This window comes from Hypanus sabinus, chromosome 12, assembly GCF_030144855.1.
Source record: "Hypanus sabinus isolate sHypSab1 chromosome 12, sHypSab1.hap1, whole genome shotgun sequence".
Lineage (NCBI taxonomy): Eukaryota > Metazoa > Chordata > Chondrichthyes > Myliobatiformes > Dasyatidae > Hypanus > Hypanus sabinus.
Window position 1 is genome coordinate 101,592,380 of NC_082717.1, and position 18,536 is coordinate 101,610,915.

Sequence of the window (18,536 nt, forward strand, 5' to 3'; positions counted from 1 at the left end):
ATCATACTCAACTCGAGTGATCACACTACTACTACTGGAGAAGTTGCAACTTGGAGTATTGTGCACAGTTCTGGTCTCCCCATTGTAGGAAAGACACTTTCAAGCTGGAGAGGTGCAGAAGAAATTCCTGAGTTTATAAAATCTTGAGGGGTACAAGTAAGGTGGACGTCACAGTCCCAGGGTTGGGGAGTTCAAAACTAGATGGCACTGAGAAGGGAGAGATCTAAGAGAGACCCGAGAGGTAATTTCTTTACCGAGGGTAGTGAGTATCTGGAATGAACTTTCAGAGGAAGTGGTCAAGCTGAATAGGGCTGAAACATCTTAGGGGCACTTGAATGTAAAGAGAATATTACAGCACAGAGCAGACCCTTTGGCCCATGATGCTGTGCTAACTTACATAAACCTACTTCACGATCAATCTAACCCTTCCCTCCTACAAAGCCTATAACTCTCCCATGCAGCTCATAACCATCCACGTGCCTGTAAATATTTTAAATGTCTCTATTATTTCATCCACTACCATCTCTGGCAGTGCCTTACAGACACCAACCACTGTTTTAAAAAAAAACTTGACATCTCCTCTAAACTTTCCTCCAATCACCTTAATTAACATCCTTCCAATAATAGGGGAGGGGCTTGATAGGTTATGGGTCAAACGTCGACACCCCAGGAATAAAGTGGTTAGCATGATGTTATTGCAGCTCGGGGCGACAGAGCTCAATTCCAATGTCCTTTAAATGGAGTTTATATGTCCTTCCTGTGGAATGTACGGGTTTCCTCCGGGTGCGCCAGTTCCCTTCCACATTCCAAAGATTTATTGGTTAGATTGTTAGTTGGTCATTGTAAATTGTCCTGTGATTAGGACTAGGATTAAATTTGTGGCTCAAAAGACTTACTCTGTGCTGTATCTCTAAGTAAATAACTGGGACCAGCAAGGAGGATGCTGTGGTCGGAGTGGGCTGTCTCTGTGCTGTATTACTCTATGACCATTTAAAACAATTCAAAATGATCCTGAGTACTCTTAACCACAGAGGAAATGCTTCAGGCATGTCCTCGAATTTTGCCACAAATCGCCTGGCTGGTGCATTTTGATAAACTGAATTTTCTTACTCGGCAGTAGGTGCCATGTTCCCTGAAATGCTTTGTTGTACACATTTAATAACAGTTACTTTCCAAAAAGACTCCCTACCGCTATATTAGAAGGGTGCTCTAACAAGTAAGAAGAAAATAAGGCTTCAGACTGTTGCCCGGAGTGCTCGTTTCCAGGACTTTTTATAGAATGCTTTTTATAATGTGAGATTTATTGATAACACCAAAAAGCCACACAAAGGATATACAGAATTTCTTTACAAAGTAATCCAAAAGAAGAGAGAACGGTTTTGGAAGGCAAGTTATTCCATAAAGACCTACGCCATAGGATCAGCAAAAGGAAGATGCGACCATTCATCAAAAGTGTACATTGGAATACAGACAAATTGGAAGAGTCTCAATTCATTCAAAACCAACATCACTTGCAGATGATTCAGTCACGTGGAGTGCACACAGTTAGACAAATACCATTAACTTTCAGTGATTCCTCATAAAATGCACTTCCTTCAGTCCAAGGCCAGTTCACCAGAATATCCATTATACATCATCTATTTACCATCAGTAACAGAAATTACCTTCTGGATGTAGATGAACCAAAATTATTTTACTGAGGCAAAATTCCTGCACGAGTTCCATTTCCAAGCAGCTGTCAGTCCAGGGTCTTTGTACCAGCGGATCAATGACATATTGATCCAACGCTCAAGATCTGTCTCTGTCGCTTAATCATGCGACTTTATTTCTGCGTTAGTGGAAATGAATTCTGATCCATTAGGTCTCCAACTTTTTCTTGTAGGACATGGACTACCTCAGCCAAGACAAATAAATGAGTATCATCCAGGTCTTGTATTATGAATTTTTTCCCCAAAGCATTTGTATCATCCAGGTACAGCAAAAATTGTTTCATGGCCGGATCACTATAAAGATCAAAATTAACAAATGCATCAATATTAGAATATAGAAAAGTGCAGTACAGAATAGGCCTTTGGCCTACAATGTTGTGTCAAACTGATTAAATTAAATGACCAACTAAACTAATCCCCTCTGCCTGCACAATGTCCATATTGTTCCATTTCCCTCACATTCATATGCCTAATGTCACTTAGAAGTCCATGATGCATCTGCCTTTACCCCTACCCCAGGCAGTGCATTCCATGTGTGCATCACTCTGTGTGGACAAATTTGCCTCTCACATCTCCTTTGAAATGAATCCCCTCACTTTAAATGCATGCTCTCGGGGGGGGGAAGTGTGCGCGCGCCCTTAACTCCTGGTGGAATTATCAGGGCGCCGTCATGACAACCTTTTAGCACTGATCTTTTTGGTGATTACTTGTCGTATGGTGTGTCTTGGGCATCTGAAACCTGGCGGAGCCCATCCCTCTCCAGGTTTCTTTGGTGATACAGCGCAGAGCAGTTCCCTTCGGCCCCTTGGGTGGCTTCCCCAGCCACCCTCAACAAACCTGATTAACCCTAGCCTAATCATACCATATACAATGACCAATTAACCTACCAGGTACGTCTTTGGACTGTGGGAGGAAATCGGAGGACCCGGGGACAACCCACACATCCCACAAGGAGAACGGAGAGACTCCTTACAGAACTGAACTCCAAACCCTGGAACACCCTGAGCTGTAACAGCATCACACTAACCATTATGCCACCATGGTTTACAACCATTCTTTATAATCCTCAATCATCTTTACTCAAAAGTTCCCTTTAAGCAACCGATACTATTTAGTTCTGTACTGACTAAATATTAAAATGCAGACCATGGTAAATTTGCAAAACCCTGGTAAACAGTAAAATGTGGGAGGGAGGAAAAATAAAACCTTAAATCAATTAAAATGAGAAGTTAGAGGTGGGGTCTGTTGACAATAGATTCAAAGTGGGATGAAGGACAGAACTCCAGAAATTCTTCAATGAGGTTAAAAAAATATATTTAGAACAGCCTTTTTCTCAAGGCAGGGAAGTTAAGAACTGGAGAATGTATATTAAGAGAGGAGGGAAAATACTTAAAGGGGCCCCAGGGACAGGTATTTCTACACAGATGGTTTATTTATTAAGATACATCACAGAATAGGCTCTCTGGCCCTTCGAACTGTACCACCCAGCAAACCCCAGATTTAACCCTAGCCTAATCTTGGGACGATTCACAACGACCAATTAACATACCAACTGGTAGGTCTTTGGACTGTGGGAGGAAACCAGAGCACCCGGAGGAAATTCACGCAGTCACAAGAAGAACGTACAAACTCCTCACAGGCAACGGCGAGAATTAAACCCAGGTCGCTGGCACTGTAAAGCATTGTGCTAACTACTATGCTACCGTGCTGTGATAATGGGTATATGGAACAAGCTGCCAGAAGTGGGAGAAGCAGTATAACTACAATTTTTAGAAGACAGGTACATGGACAAGGATAGGTTTAGAAGGATATGGGGCAAATACAGGCAAATGGAACCAACTTTGGAAGGCACCTTGATTCACATGGGGAATTTTGGCTACAAGGCCCTCTTTCTGTGCTGCAATAACATGTGATTAACATAGTTACACTGGATAACCATTACTAAGAGTATTGACTTATGGATCCAAATGAATTAAGCGGTAAGGGATTTGCAATGATTGAAAGCACTGGTCTTTAAAAAAGTATGAAATGTAAAAGGTAGTGACCAAAAATACATTTTCTAAATTTATAGAATACTTTTTATTAAATGAATTGAAAGCAAAAGAGATATGGGGGCTAATGTGAAGCATGACTTTCAGTAACATTTCAAAGGTACTGACAGGAAAGGATATGATAGATGTGGGCAGAATTAAACTCAACATTGGTTACAAAAGAGCATGATGACAAAACAGCAGTAATAGCAGAATGATGAAAGCGTGAGCTAAACAACTGTTCATTTGTAATAATCTTCAAATGCTGACATATATAAAAATTGGAGGATCCATTAGACATTTGAACAATATACTTGACAAGGCTTGAAAGCTAATCTGGAAGTAAACATATGGTAGGGTTATAATTAATGATAATAAATGAACAAGACAAAAGTCATTGGAACTCTTTCCAATCCTCTTTCATAAAGAAGCAGAGATCAGTACAGAACTAAGATGTTACTGATAACAAGTTATTTCCCACAATAGGAGCCAATGTGATGGAGTATCTGCTTCAGTTTCCATACACAAGATTAGGGTGAGCAGCTAGAAGTCTTGGTATGTATTGGCATCAATGACATACAGTTGCAAGAAAAAGTTTGTGAACCCTTTGCAATTAATGGATTTTCTGCATTAATTGCTCAAAATGTGGTCTGATCTTCATCTGTCACAATAATAGACAAAACACAATATGCCTAAACTAATAAACACAATCAATTGAACTTTCCATGTCTTTATTGAACACACTGTTTAATTATTCAAAGTCCAGGCCAGAACCCTTGATTTTAATAACTGATAGAACATCCTCTAGCAGCAATAACCTCCACCAAACGTTTCCTGATACTGCTGATCAGACTTGCACAACAGTGAGGAGGAATTTTAGACCATTCCTCCTTATAGAGCTGTTTCAGTTCATCAATATTTCTGGGATACCTTGCATGAACAGCCCTCTTCAGGTCATGCCACAGCATCTCAATTGGGTCAAGGTCTAGACTCTGACCTGGCCATTACAAAGCAATTGTTTTTCTTTCTAAACCATTCTGTCGTTGATTTACTCTTGTGCTTTGTTGGATGATGCAACATTATCTTGTTGCATCTTCTAACTTCTACCAAGCTTCAGGTGTCGGACTGCTACCCTGATAGTCTCCTGACATTCCTCTGGAAAACGTCTTGATTTAATTTTGAATTCATTGTTCCCTCAACGATTGCAAGCTGTCCAGGCCCTGAGTACATTCAGCCAGAGACTCATTCCACCGAGATGCAACGCTGAGCGTCACAGGAAGTCATTCCTGCCTGTGGCCATCAAACTTTACAACCCCTCCCTCGGGGTGTCAGACACCCTGAGCCAATAGGCTGGTCCTGGACTTATTTCCACTTGGCATAATTTACTTATTATTATTTAGTTATTTGTGGTTTTATATTGCTACACTATTCTTGGTTGGTGCGGCTGTAACGAAACCCAATTTCCCTCAGGATCAATAAAGTCTGTCTGTCTGTGAAACCGTGATGCTCCTTCCACCATGCTTCACAGTTGGGATAAGGTTTTGGTGTTGGTTTGCAGTGCCCTTTTCCCTCCAAACATTGTGATGTGTATTTCTGCAAAAAGTTCAACTTTTGTCTCACCTGTCCGCAGAATATTGTCCCAGAAGTGTTGTGGAACATCCTGGTGGTCTTTTGTACACTTAAGATGCGCAGCAATGATTTTTTTGGAGGGCAGTAATTTCCCCTGTGGCGACCTTCCAGGAACACTATTCTTGTTCAGTGTTTTTTCTTATAATGGACTCATGAACAGAGACTTAGCAAGTTCTAGAGATTTCTGTAGGTCTTTTGCTGTTACCCTTGGGTTCTTTTTCACCTCATTCAGCATTGCACATTGTGCTCTTAGTGTGATCTTTACAGGACACCCTCTCCAAGGGACAGTAGCAACAGTACTGAATTTCAAACAATTTCTCTTACTGTGAACTGATAAACAGCCAGGTCTTTAGAAATGCTTTTGAAGCCTTTTCCAGCTTCATGCATCTCTACAATTCTTCTGGGGTCCTCTAAAGGTTGTTGATCAAGGTATGGTACACATAAACTGATTTTTCTTGAGAAGGAAAGGCTCTGTCAGTAACCTGACTGTGTGTTTTTTTTTAAATTGGGCAGGGCACCTCTACATCCCACACCTCCAATCTCATCTCATTGACTGGAACACCGGACTCCAAATAGCTTTTGGAGAAGGCATTACCATAAAACACAGGAGCAGAATTAGGCCATTTGGCCCACTGAGTCTGCTCCACCATTCAGTCATGGCTGATCCTTTTTTACCTCCTCAACCCCAGTTCCCAGCCTTCTCCAGGTAACCTTTAATGCCATGTCCAATCAAGAACCTATCAATCTCTGCCTTAGATATACCCAACGACCTGGCCTCCACAGCTACAGGTGGCAACAACTTCCACAAATTAACCATCCTTTGGCTAAAGAAATTTCTCTGCATCTCTGTTTTGAAAGGGCGCCCTCTATCCTGAGGCTGTGCCCTCTTGTCCTAGACTCTCCCACCATGGGAAACACCCTTTGCACATCTACTCTGTCTAGGCCTTTCAACATTAGAAAGGTTTCACTGAGATCCCCCCTCATCCTTCTGAGTTCAGGCAAGTGCAGACCCACAGCCATCAAACGTTCCTCGTTTGATAACCCTTTCAATCCCAGAATCATCCTTGTGAACCTCTTCTGGACCCTCTCCAATGCCAGCACATCTGTTCTAAGATGCGGAGACCAATACTCAAGATGAGGCCTCACCAGTGCCTTATAAAGCCTTATAAAGAGCATCCTTGCTCTTGTACTCTAGTCGTCTTGAAATTAATGCTAACATGGCATTTGCCTTCCTCACAAAAACTTGCCAACCTGCAAGTTAACCTTTAGGGTGTTCTGCCAAGGACTCCCAAGTCCCTTTACATGTCAGATTTTTGGATTTTCTCCCTGTTTAGAAAATAGTCCAAATTTATGTCTACTACCTAAGTGCATGACCATGCATTTTCCAACATTGTATTTCATTTGCCACTTTCTTGCCCATTCTCCTAATCTGTCTAAGTCCTTCTGCACCCTACCTGTTTCCTCAACCATACCTGCCCTTCACCAATCTTCATATCATCTGCAAACTTGGCAACAAAACTATCTATTCCATCATCTAAATCATTCATACACAGCATAAAAAGAAGTGGTCCCAACACCGACCCCTATGGAACACCACTAGTCACTGGCAGTGTACCAGAAAAGGATTATTTTATTCCTACTCACTGCCTCCTACCAATCAGCCAAACCCTAACCATGCCAATAACTTTCCTGTAATGCCAAGGGCTATTAACTTGGTAAGTAGCCTCATGTGTGGCACCTTGTCAAAGGTCTTCTCAAAGTCCAAATATAGAGCATCCACTGCATCCTCTTTATTGATCCTACTTGTAGTCTCCTCAAAGAATTCCAACAGGTTCCTCAGGCAGGATTTTCCCTGAAGAAAACCATGCTGACTTTGTACTATCTTATCTTGTGTCACCAAGTACTCCAACACCTCATCCTTAACAACTGACTCTAACATCTTCCCAACTACTGAGGTCTGGCTAACTGGTCTATAATTTCCTTTCTGCTGCCTTCCCACCTTTCTTAACAGACTGGAAGAGTCGAATGGCCTAATTTTGCTCCAATGCCTCATGGCACCAGTTGAAAAGCAGATAAACCTAATGGAAGCATGGCAGATATCATCATCGTTTCACAATGCCAGCAATCACTGATCACGGTTCAATTCCTGTCGCTGTCTGTAAAGTGTTTGCACATTCTCCCCATGACTGCGTGGACTTTCTCTGGGTGCTCCATTTCCTCCCACACTCCAAAGGTGTTCGAGTTAGGGCGAGCGAGTTAAGGACAGGCTATGTTGGCAATGGGAGTGTGACGCACTTGCAGGCTACCCCAGTATATCCCTGACACAAACAATACATTTCACTGTATGTTTCAATGTCCAAATAAAGCTAATCTTAACATCTTCACTGGAACTATACTCCATGGTTAAGATGTTATCGACCACGCTGCGTCAATTCATGGAGACTAGTAAAAGGTTGAGATAACAACCAGAAAATTGTTTAGCCAAAAGGTTCTTTAGGAGATGCACCAGAGTGTGGCTGTTAATTTAACCTGTCTGATGAAACACAACCTTGTTTAACTACCACCGGCAAGTGTGTAGTTGCTTATTTTTGTAAACCTTTCCTTTTAAAAAAGAACAAAAGTTTATACTTACCATTCAATAAGAACTCCTTTCAAGACATTAACCATCTTTAATGAAGCTCCACGATATGACTGAAGATAGTAAATAGGTGTGCAAGCTGAAAATCAGAAACAAAATTTACATAAAATGTACTTAAGTCTTAAATTAACAGCGACTAGATTTCTGAACAGAAAATGCACAGAGGCCTTTCCAGTCAAAAGCATTCACTGACTTTGGATATACTGAATCTCCCTGGAGGGAAAATATATTTAGAAAATAGAAAACCTGAAGATGCTGCAAATCTGAAGCAAAACAGAAACTGCTGGAAACACTCAGGTCAGGCAGCATCTGTGGAAAGACTCATAATCAGAGCAGAAAGAAAGAATAAAGTTACATAATGTGATTTTGTTAACGCAGTCAATGACTGCAGAACCATAATGGGAAACTATACCTATGTCATTCTAAGCAAAAAGAAAGTTTTCACTGTTTTCCCTTTGAAGGGGGTTTATCCACCTTAATGTTCAAAAGGCCCATTCCCATCCCCTTATGTCAATTTGCCCCGGCCTTTAAGCATGCCGCTCTCTGATCTAGCAATCCAAATGTTGTTCAGTACCTTACTTATTTCCTCTGGCTTGAAGTACAAATACCTTGCTTTGCTCTCATATGGTCCAACTCTCTCCCTAGTTACTCTCTCATTTCTAATATATGTATAAAATCCGTTAGCATTCTCTTTAATCGTACTTTCCGGGGACACTTCATGGTTCCTCTTAGCCCTCCTGGTTCTTGCTTCCTTCATATTCCTCCAGCACCCTGTCCTATTTCAGCTTCCTAAATCTTACATATGCTTCCTTTTACTTTCTGACACTTCATATAATGCAAGCTTTAGGAACCTTGCCACCCGTATCTTCATTCTTCACAGGAACATGTCGTTCATGAATGCTAACCAGCTGGCCTTTGAATAATGCCGTTGTCAGACATGGACTTGCCTGGTAACAGCTGCTTTCAATACAGCCTCACCAGCTCTACGTAAAACTTTTCTAATTAGCAATTTAGTACTTGCCTGAGGTCCAGTCTTATCCTATCCATTAACTCTCTGAAAGCTTATTCAATTATAATCACAGTTCATGAAATGATCCGCCTCTGAAATTCTAATCACCTGGCCATGCTCATCTCCCAAAACCACTTCCCTAGGTAGATCATCATCTGGGATCATTCATCATTTGAGTTGGACCCTGTTAAGAAACACTTCTTGAAATATAAACAAGGAGTTGAATTGTTATAAATATCAGTTATAGACCAACATCACTAACGTCCCATTTGTGGAAACTTATTAAATGCATCCTAATAGAGCAATTGAGTTATATTTTGGAAAAAAGAGGTGATCTTGCATTTTATCAGAGCAGGTTTCAGAAGTGCAGAAGGACATTGGATTCAGCTTTACGTTAGGAAGATGATATTAGGAAAGCACAGGGAAAAAAGTTGTAATAGCAGTATTTTTTGATATAGAAAAAGCATGATATGTTATGGAGGGAGGGTCTTTTGATTAAATTATGGAAATGAGGAGTGAGGGGGAAGGGTAAATATATTTTTTTTCTGAGTTTTTTATTTGGATAGTCTATGCAAGGTATATTTGGGCTTCTATGAGAGGGAATGGGCAAAGTGGGCAAATAGATGGCATGTTAAGCTTTTAGTAGCTAAAACACAACATACGTTTTATAAATAGAATCGGTCAAACTCTTGAAGAAGTGTCAGTGTTAAGATTTCTTGGCATGTAGCTGGATAATAAGCACCATATCAGTAAGATAATTGATGAATATAAAGGGGCATTAAATATCAGGTGTTTAAGTGCATATTCCTGGGGTGCTACATGAAAACCTTTATCATCACTTATATTTGTTTAATAAGATCTGTGCTTCATTGTGGCTGTGTGGCTTACGGATCAGCTTCATCATCGAATTTAAAATAGTTTATGTGATATAAGCACAGGCATTAAGACTGTGTTGTGGAGCAGTAAGATCATCTGCTGTTTCACCTTTACTGGTTGAAATGGGACAATTACCCTTAGAGTTGAGGAGTTTGAAGTTGATGTTAACATACTAGGTTAACGAGGGGGCAGAGCAATGATCACCCTGTTAAGTGATTGTTGGGAACATCACAAGAAGAGTGGTTTTAGTTTTGGGTGGCTGGGTGCTTATCATGCTAGGAATATGGGTTTGCTGGCTTATGCATCATGTCCTACTGTAGCTTTTTCAGTAACCCCACCATGGCTTTTTTTCCAATGACTTTAGCTGATTTTAGGTTGCATGATCTAATGGTCCAAGGATCTTGATATGCCTGAGCGTCTGTTCATTCATCAATATGTTAAATTATTGTGATATGCTAACCATTTTTACTGATGGATCAAAAGATAATTTAACAGGGAATATTGGTGTAGATGTGGCTGTTTTTGTGCCCGAATTACAGGTAACAATAAGGAAATGTCTTACTAACCATTTATTAGTATATACAGCAGAGCTGGTTGGCTGGGCAGGGCGAAAAACATTATCAAGGATGCATCTCACCCTAACCATGGACTCTTTACTCTCCTCCCATCTGGTAGGTGCTACAGGAGCCTCCGCTCCCACACCAGCAGGCACAGGAAGAGCTTCTTCCCTGAGGCTGTGACCCTGCTGAACCTCACATCACAGCACTAAGCAGTATTGCACCCATATTGTACATAGAAACATAGAAAATAGGTGGAGTAGGCCATTCGGCACTTCGAGCCTGCACCGCCATTCAGTATGATCATGGCTAATCATCCAACTCAAAACCCTGTACCTGCTTTCTCTCCATACCCCTTGATCCCTTTAGCCACAAGGACCATATCTAACTTCCTATTAAATATAGCCAATGAACCGGCCTCAACTGTTTCCTGTGGCAGAGAATTCCACAGATTCACCACTCTCTGTGTGAAGAAGTTTTTCCTCATCTCTGTCATAAAAGGCTTCCCCTTTATCCTTAAACTGTGACCCCTCGTTCTGGACTTCCCCAACATCAGAAACAATTTTCCTGCATCTAGCCTGTCCAATCCCTTTAGAATTTTATACATTTCAATAAGATCCCAGTACTTATATATTTGTGTGCTGTAGCACTTACTTTGTAAATAACACTATTCTTTGCGTTTCTGGTTAGATGCTAACTGCATTTCATTTGGCTTTGTATCTGTACTCAGCACAATGACAACAAAGTTGAATCTAATCTAATCTGTTTGGGTTTACAGTGGGTGGAGGAAATCTGTCCATGCAAAGTTATAATTTGTTCAGATTCTTTTTCTGTTCTGACAACTCTTAAAACAGGTCTGACAGTAGGTCAGATTTACTGTTGGAAGCTCTTCAAACTTTATTTCATATTCAAACTATTGGTCTACATGTCAGCTTCTTGTGGGTCCCTGCACACAGGTGTCGAGGGGAATGAGCGGTTTTACTGTTTGGCTAAAAAAGCTGTGAAAAGTTCACCTGTGGACGTCGACCTTCCACTTAGCAAATCAGAAGCCAAGGGGTTGGTGGGGCTAAGAGTTAGGGGATTATGGCAAGACTCGTGGGATAATGGGTATAAGGGGAGACACCTTTACAGAATACATAAAATTGTTAGATTGATGGGAGAAGGCGGAAGCGAAGGCTTGGAATCGGGCATACTATGCTTAATTATCCCTTACCTCTTGTTGCAAAACCACTCTGGGGTGTGTGGGTGTTGCCATCATTATGAAACAGTTAAACACATTCTTTTACAATGTGAAGCAGGCTGCACTACTATCTTTAGGGGTTGACAGTTTTCATTTAAAAACTAAGTTATGGAAGGAACTTTAATTTAATTCACACTATTGTCTTTCATTATTTACACTCTACTGGGCTTTTTAGGGTAATTTAGTTTTCATGTGATAAATAACTGGCAGGAGTTTTATTTCCCAACTCTCTCCACCACACTCCAGTCCAGTAGGTGGCAGTGATGAACCTTTCAGTTGGACTGTTAACCGTCATTAAAAGTCAGAAGTAGTAGTTATAAGTGTCCAATTATGCCACACAGGATGGAATCCAGAAGCCTTTACCATTTGATACAGGCATGACCGTACATTGACACCAATTGGCCAAAACTGTTTTGCCTTTTCAGAAGCCTCCTTTGTGGGGCTTGCTGCATTATGACTTCACCATCAAAAACAAATACAGGTAGCTCATCAGCAAGTTCAACCACCTGAGATGCAAACATTGCCAAGGCTCGTCTTACAACGTGCACTTAATACTGAATTGCAGCCCTGGGCAAACACATTAATGTATCACTGAAATGTGTAAGGATTCCACTAAAACTAGAGAGCAATGGGTGATCCAGTATCAGTAGCGGGCATATACAAATCAAAGCAGGAAATTCTGACAAACTCCATACAGTACAGCATACTGGGAACAGGTACCAAAAGCAGAATAATGGTACACAAGAGGTAACAGAGTCCAGAGCCCACAAACAGGACTTTATGGAGGTAACAGTTTGCCCAGCCCATCGTGGGTAAAGTTCTCCCTACCACTGAGCACATCTACACGGAGCGTTGTCGCAGGAAAGCAGCATCCATCATCAGGGACCCCCACCACCCAGGTTACACTCTCTTCTTGCTGCTGCCTTTGGGAAGAAGGTCTCACACTACCAGGTTCAGGAACAAGCGCTACATCTCCTCTCTCACTACTCTTCAGGGCCCCTAACAGTCATTTCCAGTGAGGCGACACTTCACCTGCGAGTCTGTTGGGGTCATATACTGTGTCTGGTGCTCCCGGTGAGGCCTCCTGTAAATCGGCCAGACCCAACGTAGATTGGGAGACCACTTTGTCAAGCACCTATGCTCCATCTGCCAGAAGAAGAGGGATGTCCAGTGGCCTCCCATTTTAATTCCACTTCCCATTCTGATATGTCATTCCATGGCCTCCTCCACTGGCACGATGAGGCCACACTCAGGTTGGAGGAGCAACACCTAATATTCCATCCGGACAGCCTGCAACCTGATGGCATGAACATCGATTTCTCAAACTGCTGGTAATGCCACCCACCCCCCCCCACCATTCCCCATCCCCTTTCCCACCTTATCTCCTTGCCCACTTAATCACCTTCCTCTGGTGCTCCTCCCCCTTTTCTTTCTTCCAAATCCTCTGTCCTCCCCTATCAGACTATCCCTATCCCGCCCTGTATCTCTTTCACCAATCAAGTTCCCAGCTCCTTACTTCACCCCTCCCCCCGCAGTTTCACCTCTCACCTCGTGTTACACTCTCCCATCCCCCCACCTTTTAAATCTACTCATCTTTTTTTCTTCAGTCCTGCCGAAGGGTCTCGGCCTGAAATGTCTACTGTACCGTTTTTCCCTCATAGATGCTGCCTGACCTGCTGAGTTCCACCAGCATTTTGTGTGTGCTGCTTGTGCAAGACCCCAGGAAAGGTTTCACTGCTAACGTAATGGTCTTTCTGCAGAAGCAGTGTTCAAGTTATGAATGTGAGCTGGGTCCTTTGTTCTGTGGGAGATGAAGGAGGGAAGACACTGGAGAGAACCAATTGTAGGATTCAGCCTGTCAGGGGGGCCGTGATTCCATGGAGCAAGGTGCCACAGTTGGCTGAGTATCGGTGAGTAAGACTTTTGGAAGATTTGAGCTCCAACTTGTGTACATTTGACTGTTTAATTATAATGAGCCCTTTTTGCTTTTTCTTTCTTTTCTTTACTGACTCTTTAAGCTAAGATTCATAAATATAATTCCTTTAACCGTGTACAGTGTGCTGTCTGTTGTTTCTTGGCACTGAGTTGTCACAGGGTTGCAAATTACACAGCATCCACACAGACCGGGGTTTGGGGTGGGAGAGTCGCCTCAGTCTCACGGGTTTGGCGGGACCGGTATGGGTATTTCTTGGAAGGAAATCAGCGGGGTTTCACTTGGTTTCACATGGTACTGTGACAGGAATATAAAAACAGACACCAAAAGTTTTTCAAATATTTGAAGAGTCAAAGGGAGGCAAGTGGATATCAGACCACTGGGAAATGACACCGTAAGAGATAGCAATGGGGACAATGAAATGGCAGACCAACTTAGTAAGCATCTTGCATCAGTCTTCAATGTGGAAGACACTAGCAGTATGCCAGAAGTTGAAGAGCATCAGGGGCCAGAACTGTGTGTAGTTGCTATTCCTGAGAAGGTGCCTGGGCAGCTGAAAGGTCTGAAGGTAGATAAGTCACTTGGACCAGGTGGGCTGCATCCCAGGATTCTGAAAGAGTTAGCTGAAGAGATTGCAGAGGCATTAATAATCTTTCAAGAATCACTCGTTCCAGAAGACAGGAAAAGTGTCGCTCCACACTTTAAAAAGGGGGGAGGCAGGCAGGCAGAAGACAGGAAATTATGGGCTAGTTAGCCTGACTTTCTCGGTTGGGAAAATGATAGAATACGCCAAAGTCAGCACGGTTTCCTTCAGGGAAAATCTTGCCTGACAAATCTGCTGGAATCCTTTCAGAAAATAACAGGCAGGATAGACAAAGGAGTCAGTGGATGTTGTTTACTTGGATTTTCAGAAGGCCCTTGACAAGGTGCTGCAAGTTAAGAGCCCATGGTATTACAGGAAAGAGTGGGAATAAAGATGGCTATTTCAGGTTGACTGCTCTTGACTAGTGGTATTCTGCAGGGGTTGGTGTTGGGACTGCTTCTTTTCACATTATATGTCAATGATTTGGATGACAGAATTGATGGTTTTCCAAGTTTGCAAGTGATATGACGATAGTTTGAGGGGTAGGTAGTATTGAGGAAGCAAGGACTTGGATTGGGAGAATGGGCAAAGATGTGACAGATGGAGTATAGTGTAGGGAAGTATGTAGTCATGCACTTTGGTAGAAGAAATAAAGGTGTAGTCTATTTTCTGAACGGGGAGAAAATTCAAAAATCAGAAGTGCGAAGGGACTTGGGAGCCTTTGTACAGGATTCCCTAAAGGTTAACTTGTAGGTTTAGCCGGTGGTGAGGAAGACAAATGCAATGTTAGCATTAATTTCGGAAGGACTAGAATATAAAAACAAAGATGTAATGGTGAACCTTTATAAGGGATTAGTCAGAGCGCACTTGAAGTATCGAGAGCAGTTTTGGACCCTTTATGTAAGAAAAGATGTGCTTGTATTGTCCTCATCAGCCCCATTTACCAGCCTTCTCCCCATAATATTTGTTGTTACGTCCAATCAAGAACCTATCAAGCTCTGCCTTAAATACCCCCGCACAAATTCACCACCCTCTGGTTAAAGAAATTTCTCTGCATTGCTGTTTTAAGTGGACACCCGTCTTATCCTAGACTCCCCCAGCATGGGAAATCTCTTCCACATCTACTCTGTCTGGGCCTTTCAACAGTGGAAAGGTTTCATCCTCCTGACTTCCAGCGAGTTCAGATCCATCAAACGTTGCTGGTGTGATGCGGACACACACACACCGAGACACGACACGGAGCGACACTCACCCGGCCCGGAGTCTCCCTCCTGCCCGAGGCCCGGTCACGGAGCGACACTCACCCGGCCCGGAGTCTCCCTCCTGCCCGAGGCCCGGTCACGGAGCGACACTCACCCGGCCCGGAGTCTCCCTCCTGCCCGAGGCCCGGTCACGGAGCGACACTCACCCGGCCCGGAGTCTCCCTCCTGCCCGAGGCCCGGTCACGGAGCGACACTCACCCGGCCCGGAGTCTCCCTCCTGCCCGAGGCCCGGTCACGGAGCGACACTCACCCGGCCCGGAGTCTCCCTCCTGCCCGAGGCCCGGTCACGGAGCGACACTCACCCGGCCCGGAGTCTCCCTCCTGCCCGAGGCCCGGTCACGGAGCGACACTCACCCGGCCCCGACCCTCCCTCCTGCCCGAGGCCCGGTCACGGAGCGACACTCACCCGGCCCCGACCCTCCCTCCTGCCCGAGGCCCGGTCACGGAGCGACACTCACCCGGCCCCGGCCCTCCCTCCTGCCCGAGGCCCGGTCACGGAGCGACACTCACCCGGCCCCGGCCCTCCCTCCTGCCCGAGGCCCGGTCACGGAGCGACACTCACCCGGCCCCGGCCCTCCCTCCTGCCCGAGGCCCGGTCACGGAGCGACACTCACCCGGCCCCGGCCCCGGCCCCGGCCCTCCCTCCTGCCCGAGGCCCGGTCACGGAGCGACACTCACCCGGCCCGGAGTCTCCCTCCTGCCCGAGGCCCGTGGCAACCTGGGACTTCCTGCGCCGGGTGACCAATCAGAGCGACCGGAGGCGGAGCGATCGCCGGGGAGGGGGCGGTGTGTCTCCGATCACCGGGGAGGGGGCGGTGTGTCTCCGTGACCGGGGAGGGGGCGGTGTGGCTCCGATCACCGGGGAGGGGGCGGTGTGTCTCCGTGACCGGGGAGGGGGCGGTGTGTCTCCGATCACCGGGGAGGGGGCGGTGTGTCTCCGATCACCGGGGAGGGGGCGGTGTGTCTCCGATCACCGAGGAGGGGGCGGTGTGTCTCCGATCACCGGGGAGGGGGCGGTGTGTCTCCGATCACCGGGGAGGGGGCGGTGTGTCTCCGATCACCGGGGAGGGGGCGGTGTGTCTCCGTGACCGGGGAGGGGGCGGTGTGGCTCCGATCACCGGGGAGGGGGCGGTGTGTCTCCGTGACCGGGGAGGGGGCGGTGTGTCTCCGATCACCGGGGAGGGGGCGGTGTGTCTCCGATCACCGGGGAGGGGGCGGTGTGTCTCCGATCACCGAGGAGGGGGCGGTGTGTCTCCGATCACCGGGGAGGGGGCGGTGTGTCTCCGATCACCGGGGAGGGGGCGGTGTGTCTCCGATCACCGGGGAGGGGGCGGTGTGTCCGTGACCGGGGAGGGGGCGGTGTGTCTCCGTGACCGGGGAGGGGGCGGTGTGGCTCCGATCACCGGGGAGGGGGCGGTGTGGCTCCGATCACCGGGGAGGGGGCGGTGTGTCTCCGATCACCGGGGAGGGGGCGGTGTGTCTCCGTGACCGGGGAGGGGGCGGTGTGTCTCCGTGACCGGGGAGGGGGCGGTGTGGCTCCGATCACCGGGGAGGGGGCGGTGTGGCTCCGATCACCGGGGAGGGGGCGGTGTGGCTCCGTGCGCCGAGGAGGGGGCGGTGTGTCTCCGTGACCGGGGAGGGGGCGGTGTGTCTCCGTGACCGGGGAGGGGGCGGTGTGTCTCCGATCACCGGGGAGGGGGCGGTGTGTCTCCGATCACCGGGGAGGGGGCGGTGTGTCTCCGTGACCGGGGAGGGGGCGGTGTGTCTCCGATCACCGGGGAGGGGGCGGTGTGTCTCCGTGACCGGGGAGGGGGCGGTGTGTCTCCGATCACCGGGGAGGGGGCGGTGTGTCTCCGTGACCGGGGAGGGGGCGGTGTGTCTCCGATCACCGGGGAGGGGGCGGTGTGTCTCCGATCACTGGGGAGGGGGCGGTGTGTCTCCGATCACCGGGGAGGGGGCGGTGTGTCCGTGACCGGGGAGGGGGCGGTGTGTCTCCGATCACCGAGGAGGGGGCGGTGTGTCTCCGATCACCGGGGAGGGGGCGGTGTGTCTCCGTGACCGGGGAGGGGGCGGTGTGTCTCCGATCACCGGGGAGGGGGCGGTGTGTCTCCGAGCACTGGGGAGGGGGCGGTGTGGCTCCGATCACCGGGGAGGGGGCGGTGTGTCTCCGATCACCGGGGAGGGGGCGGTGTGTCTCCGTGACCGGGGAGGGGGCGGTGTGTCTCCGTGACCGGGGAGGGGGCGGTGTGTCTCCGATCACCGGGGAGGGGGCGGTGTGGCTCCGATCACCGGGGAGGGGGCGGTGTGTCTCCGATCACCGGGGAGGGGGCGGTGTGTCTCCGATCACCGGGGAGGGGGCGGTGTGTCCGTGACCGGGGAGGGGGCGGTGTGTCTCCGATCACCGGGGAGGGGGCGGTGTGTCTCCGATCACCGAGGAGGGGGCGGTGTGTCTCCGTGACCGGGGAGGGGGCGGTGTGTCTCCGATCACCGGGGAGGGGGCGGTGTGTCTCCGTGACCGGGGAGGGGGCGGTGTGTCTCCGATCACCGGGGAGGGGGCGGTGTGTCTCCGTGACCGGGGAGGGGGCGGTGTGGCTCCGATCACCGGGGAGGGGGCGGTGTGTCTCCGATCACCGGGGAGGGGGCGGTGTGTCTCCGTGACCGGGGAGGGGGCGGTGTGTCTCCGATCACCGGGGAGGGGGCGGTGTGTCTCCGTGACCGGGGAGGGGGCGGTGTGTCTCCGATCACCGGGGAGGGGGCGGTGTGTCTCCGATCACCGGGGAGGGGGCGGTGTGGCTCCGATCACCGGGGAGGGGGCGGTGTGGCTCCGATCACCGGGGAGGGGGCGGTGTGTCTCCGATCACCGGGGAGGGGGCGGTGTGGCTCCGATCACCGGGGAGGGGGCGGTGTGTCTCCGATCGCCGGGGAGGGGGCGGTGTGTCTCCGATCGCCGGGGAGGGGGCGGTGTGTCTCCGTGACCGGGGAGGGGGCGGTGTGTCTCCGATCGCTGGGGAGGGGGCGGTGTGGCTCCGTGCGCCGAGGAGGGGGCGGTGTGTCTCCGATCACCGGGGAG

General features: G+C 47.5%; 1 protein-coding gene and 1 long non-coding RNA gene across 8 annotated transcripts in view; one reads left to right on the plus strand and one right to left on the minus strand.

Moving 5' to 3' along the window:
• Positions 1 to 1,280: 1,280 nt before the first annotated feature.
• Positions 1,281 to 16,169, minus strand: gtf2h5 (general transcription factor IIH, polypeptide 5). Of its 6 annotated transcripts, none has more exons than XM_059986583.1 (3): positions 16,145 to 16,169; positions 8,001 to 8,085; positions 1,281 to 2,003 (listed from the first exon to the last, which is right to left on the minus strand). In XM_059986583.1, the coding sequence occupies exons 2-3, from the start codon at positions 8,033 to 8,035 to the stop codon at positions 1,823 to 1,825; spliced, it is 216 nt and encodes a 71-aa protein (XP_059842566.1). In that variant the 5' UTR covers positions 8,036 to 8,085; positions 16,145 to 16,169; the 3' UTR covers positions 1,281 to 1,822. The 6 variants fall into 6 exon arrangements, with proteins under 6 accessions (XP_059842566.1, XP_059842562.1, XP_059842565.1 ...); XM_059986579.1 differs by having other exon boundaries at positions 16,081 to 16,147; XM_059986582.1 differs by lacking the exon at positions 16,145 to 16,169 and adding an exon at positions 15,925 to 15,949.
• Positions 12,726 to 18,536, plus strand: part of LOC132403204 (uncharacterized) — a 29,796-nt gene continuing 23,985 nt past the window's right edge. For both annotated transcript variants that reach the window (XR_009515208.1, XR_009515207.1), the window contains exon 1: positions 12,726 to 13,598. This is a non-coding gene — a long non-coding RNA (uncharacterized LOC132403204). The remainder of the gene's footprint in view (positions 13,599 to 18,536) is intronic.

Coding starts and splice junctions, on each gene's coding strand:
- gtf2h5 (XM_059986583.1), bottom strand. CDS start 8,035: ATGGTTAATGTCTTGAAAGGAGTTCTTATTGAATG. Junction 2,004..8,000: donor AAAGGAGTTCTTATTGAATG/GTAAGTATAAAC, acceptor TGATCTTTATAG/TGATCCGGCCATGAAACAAT.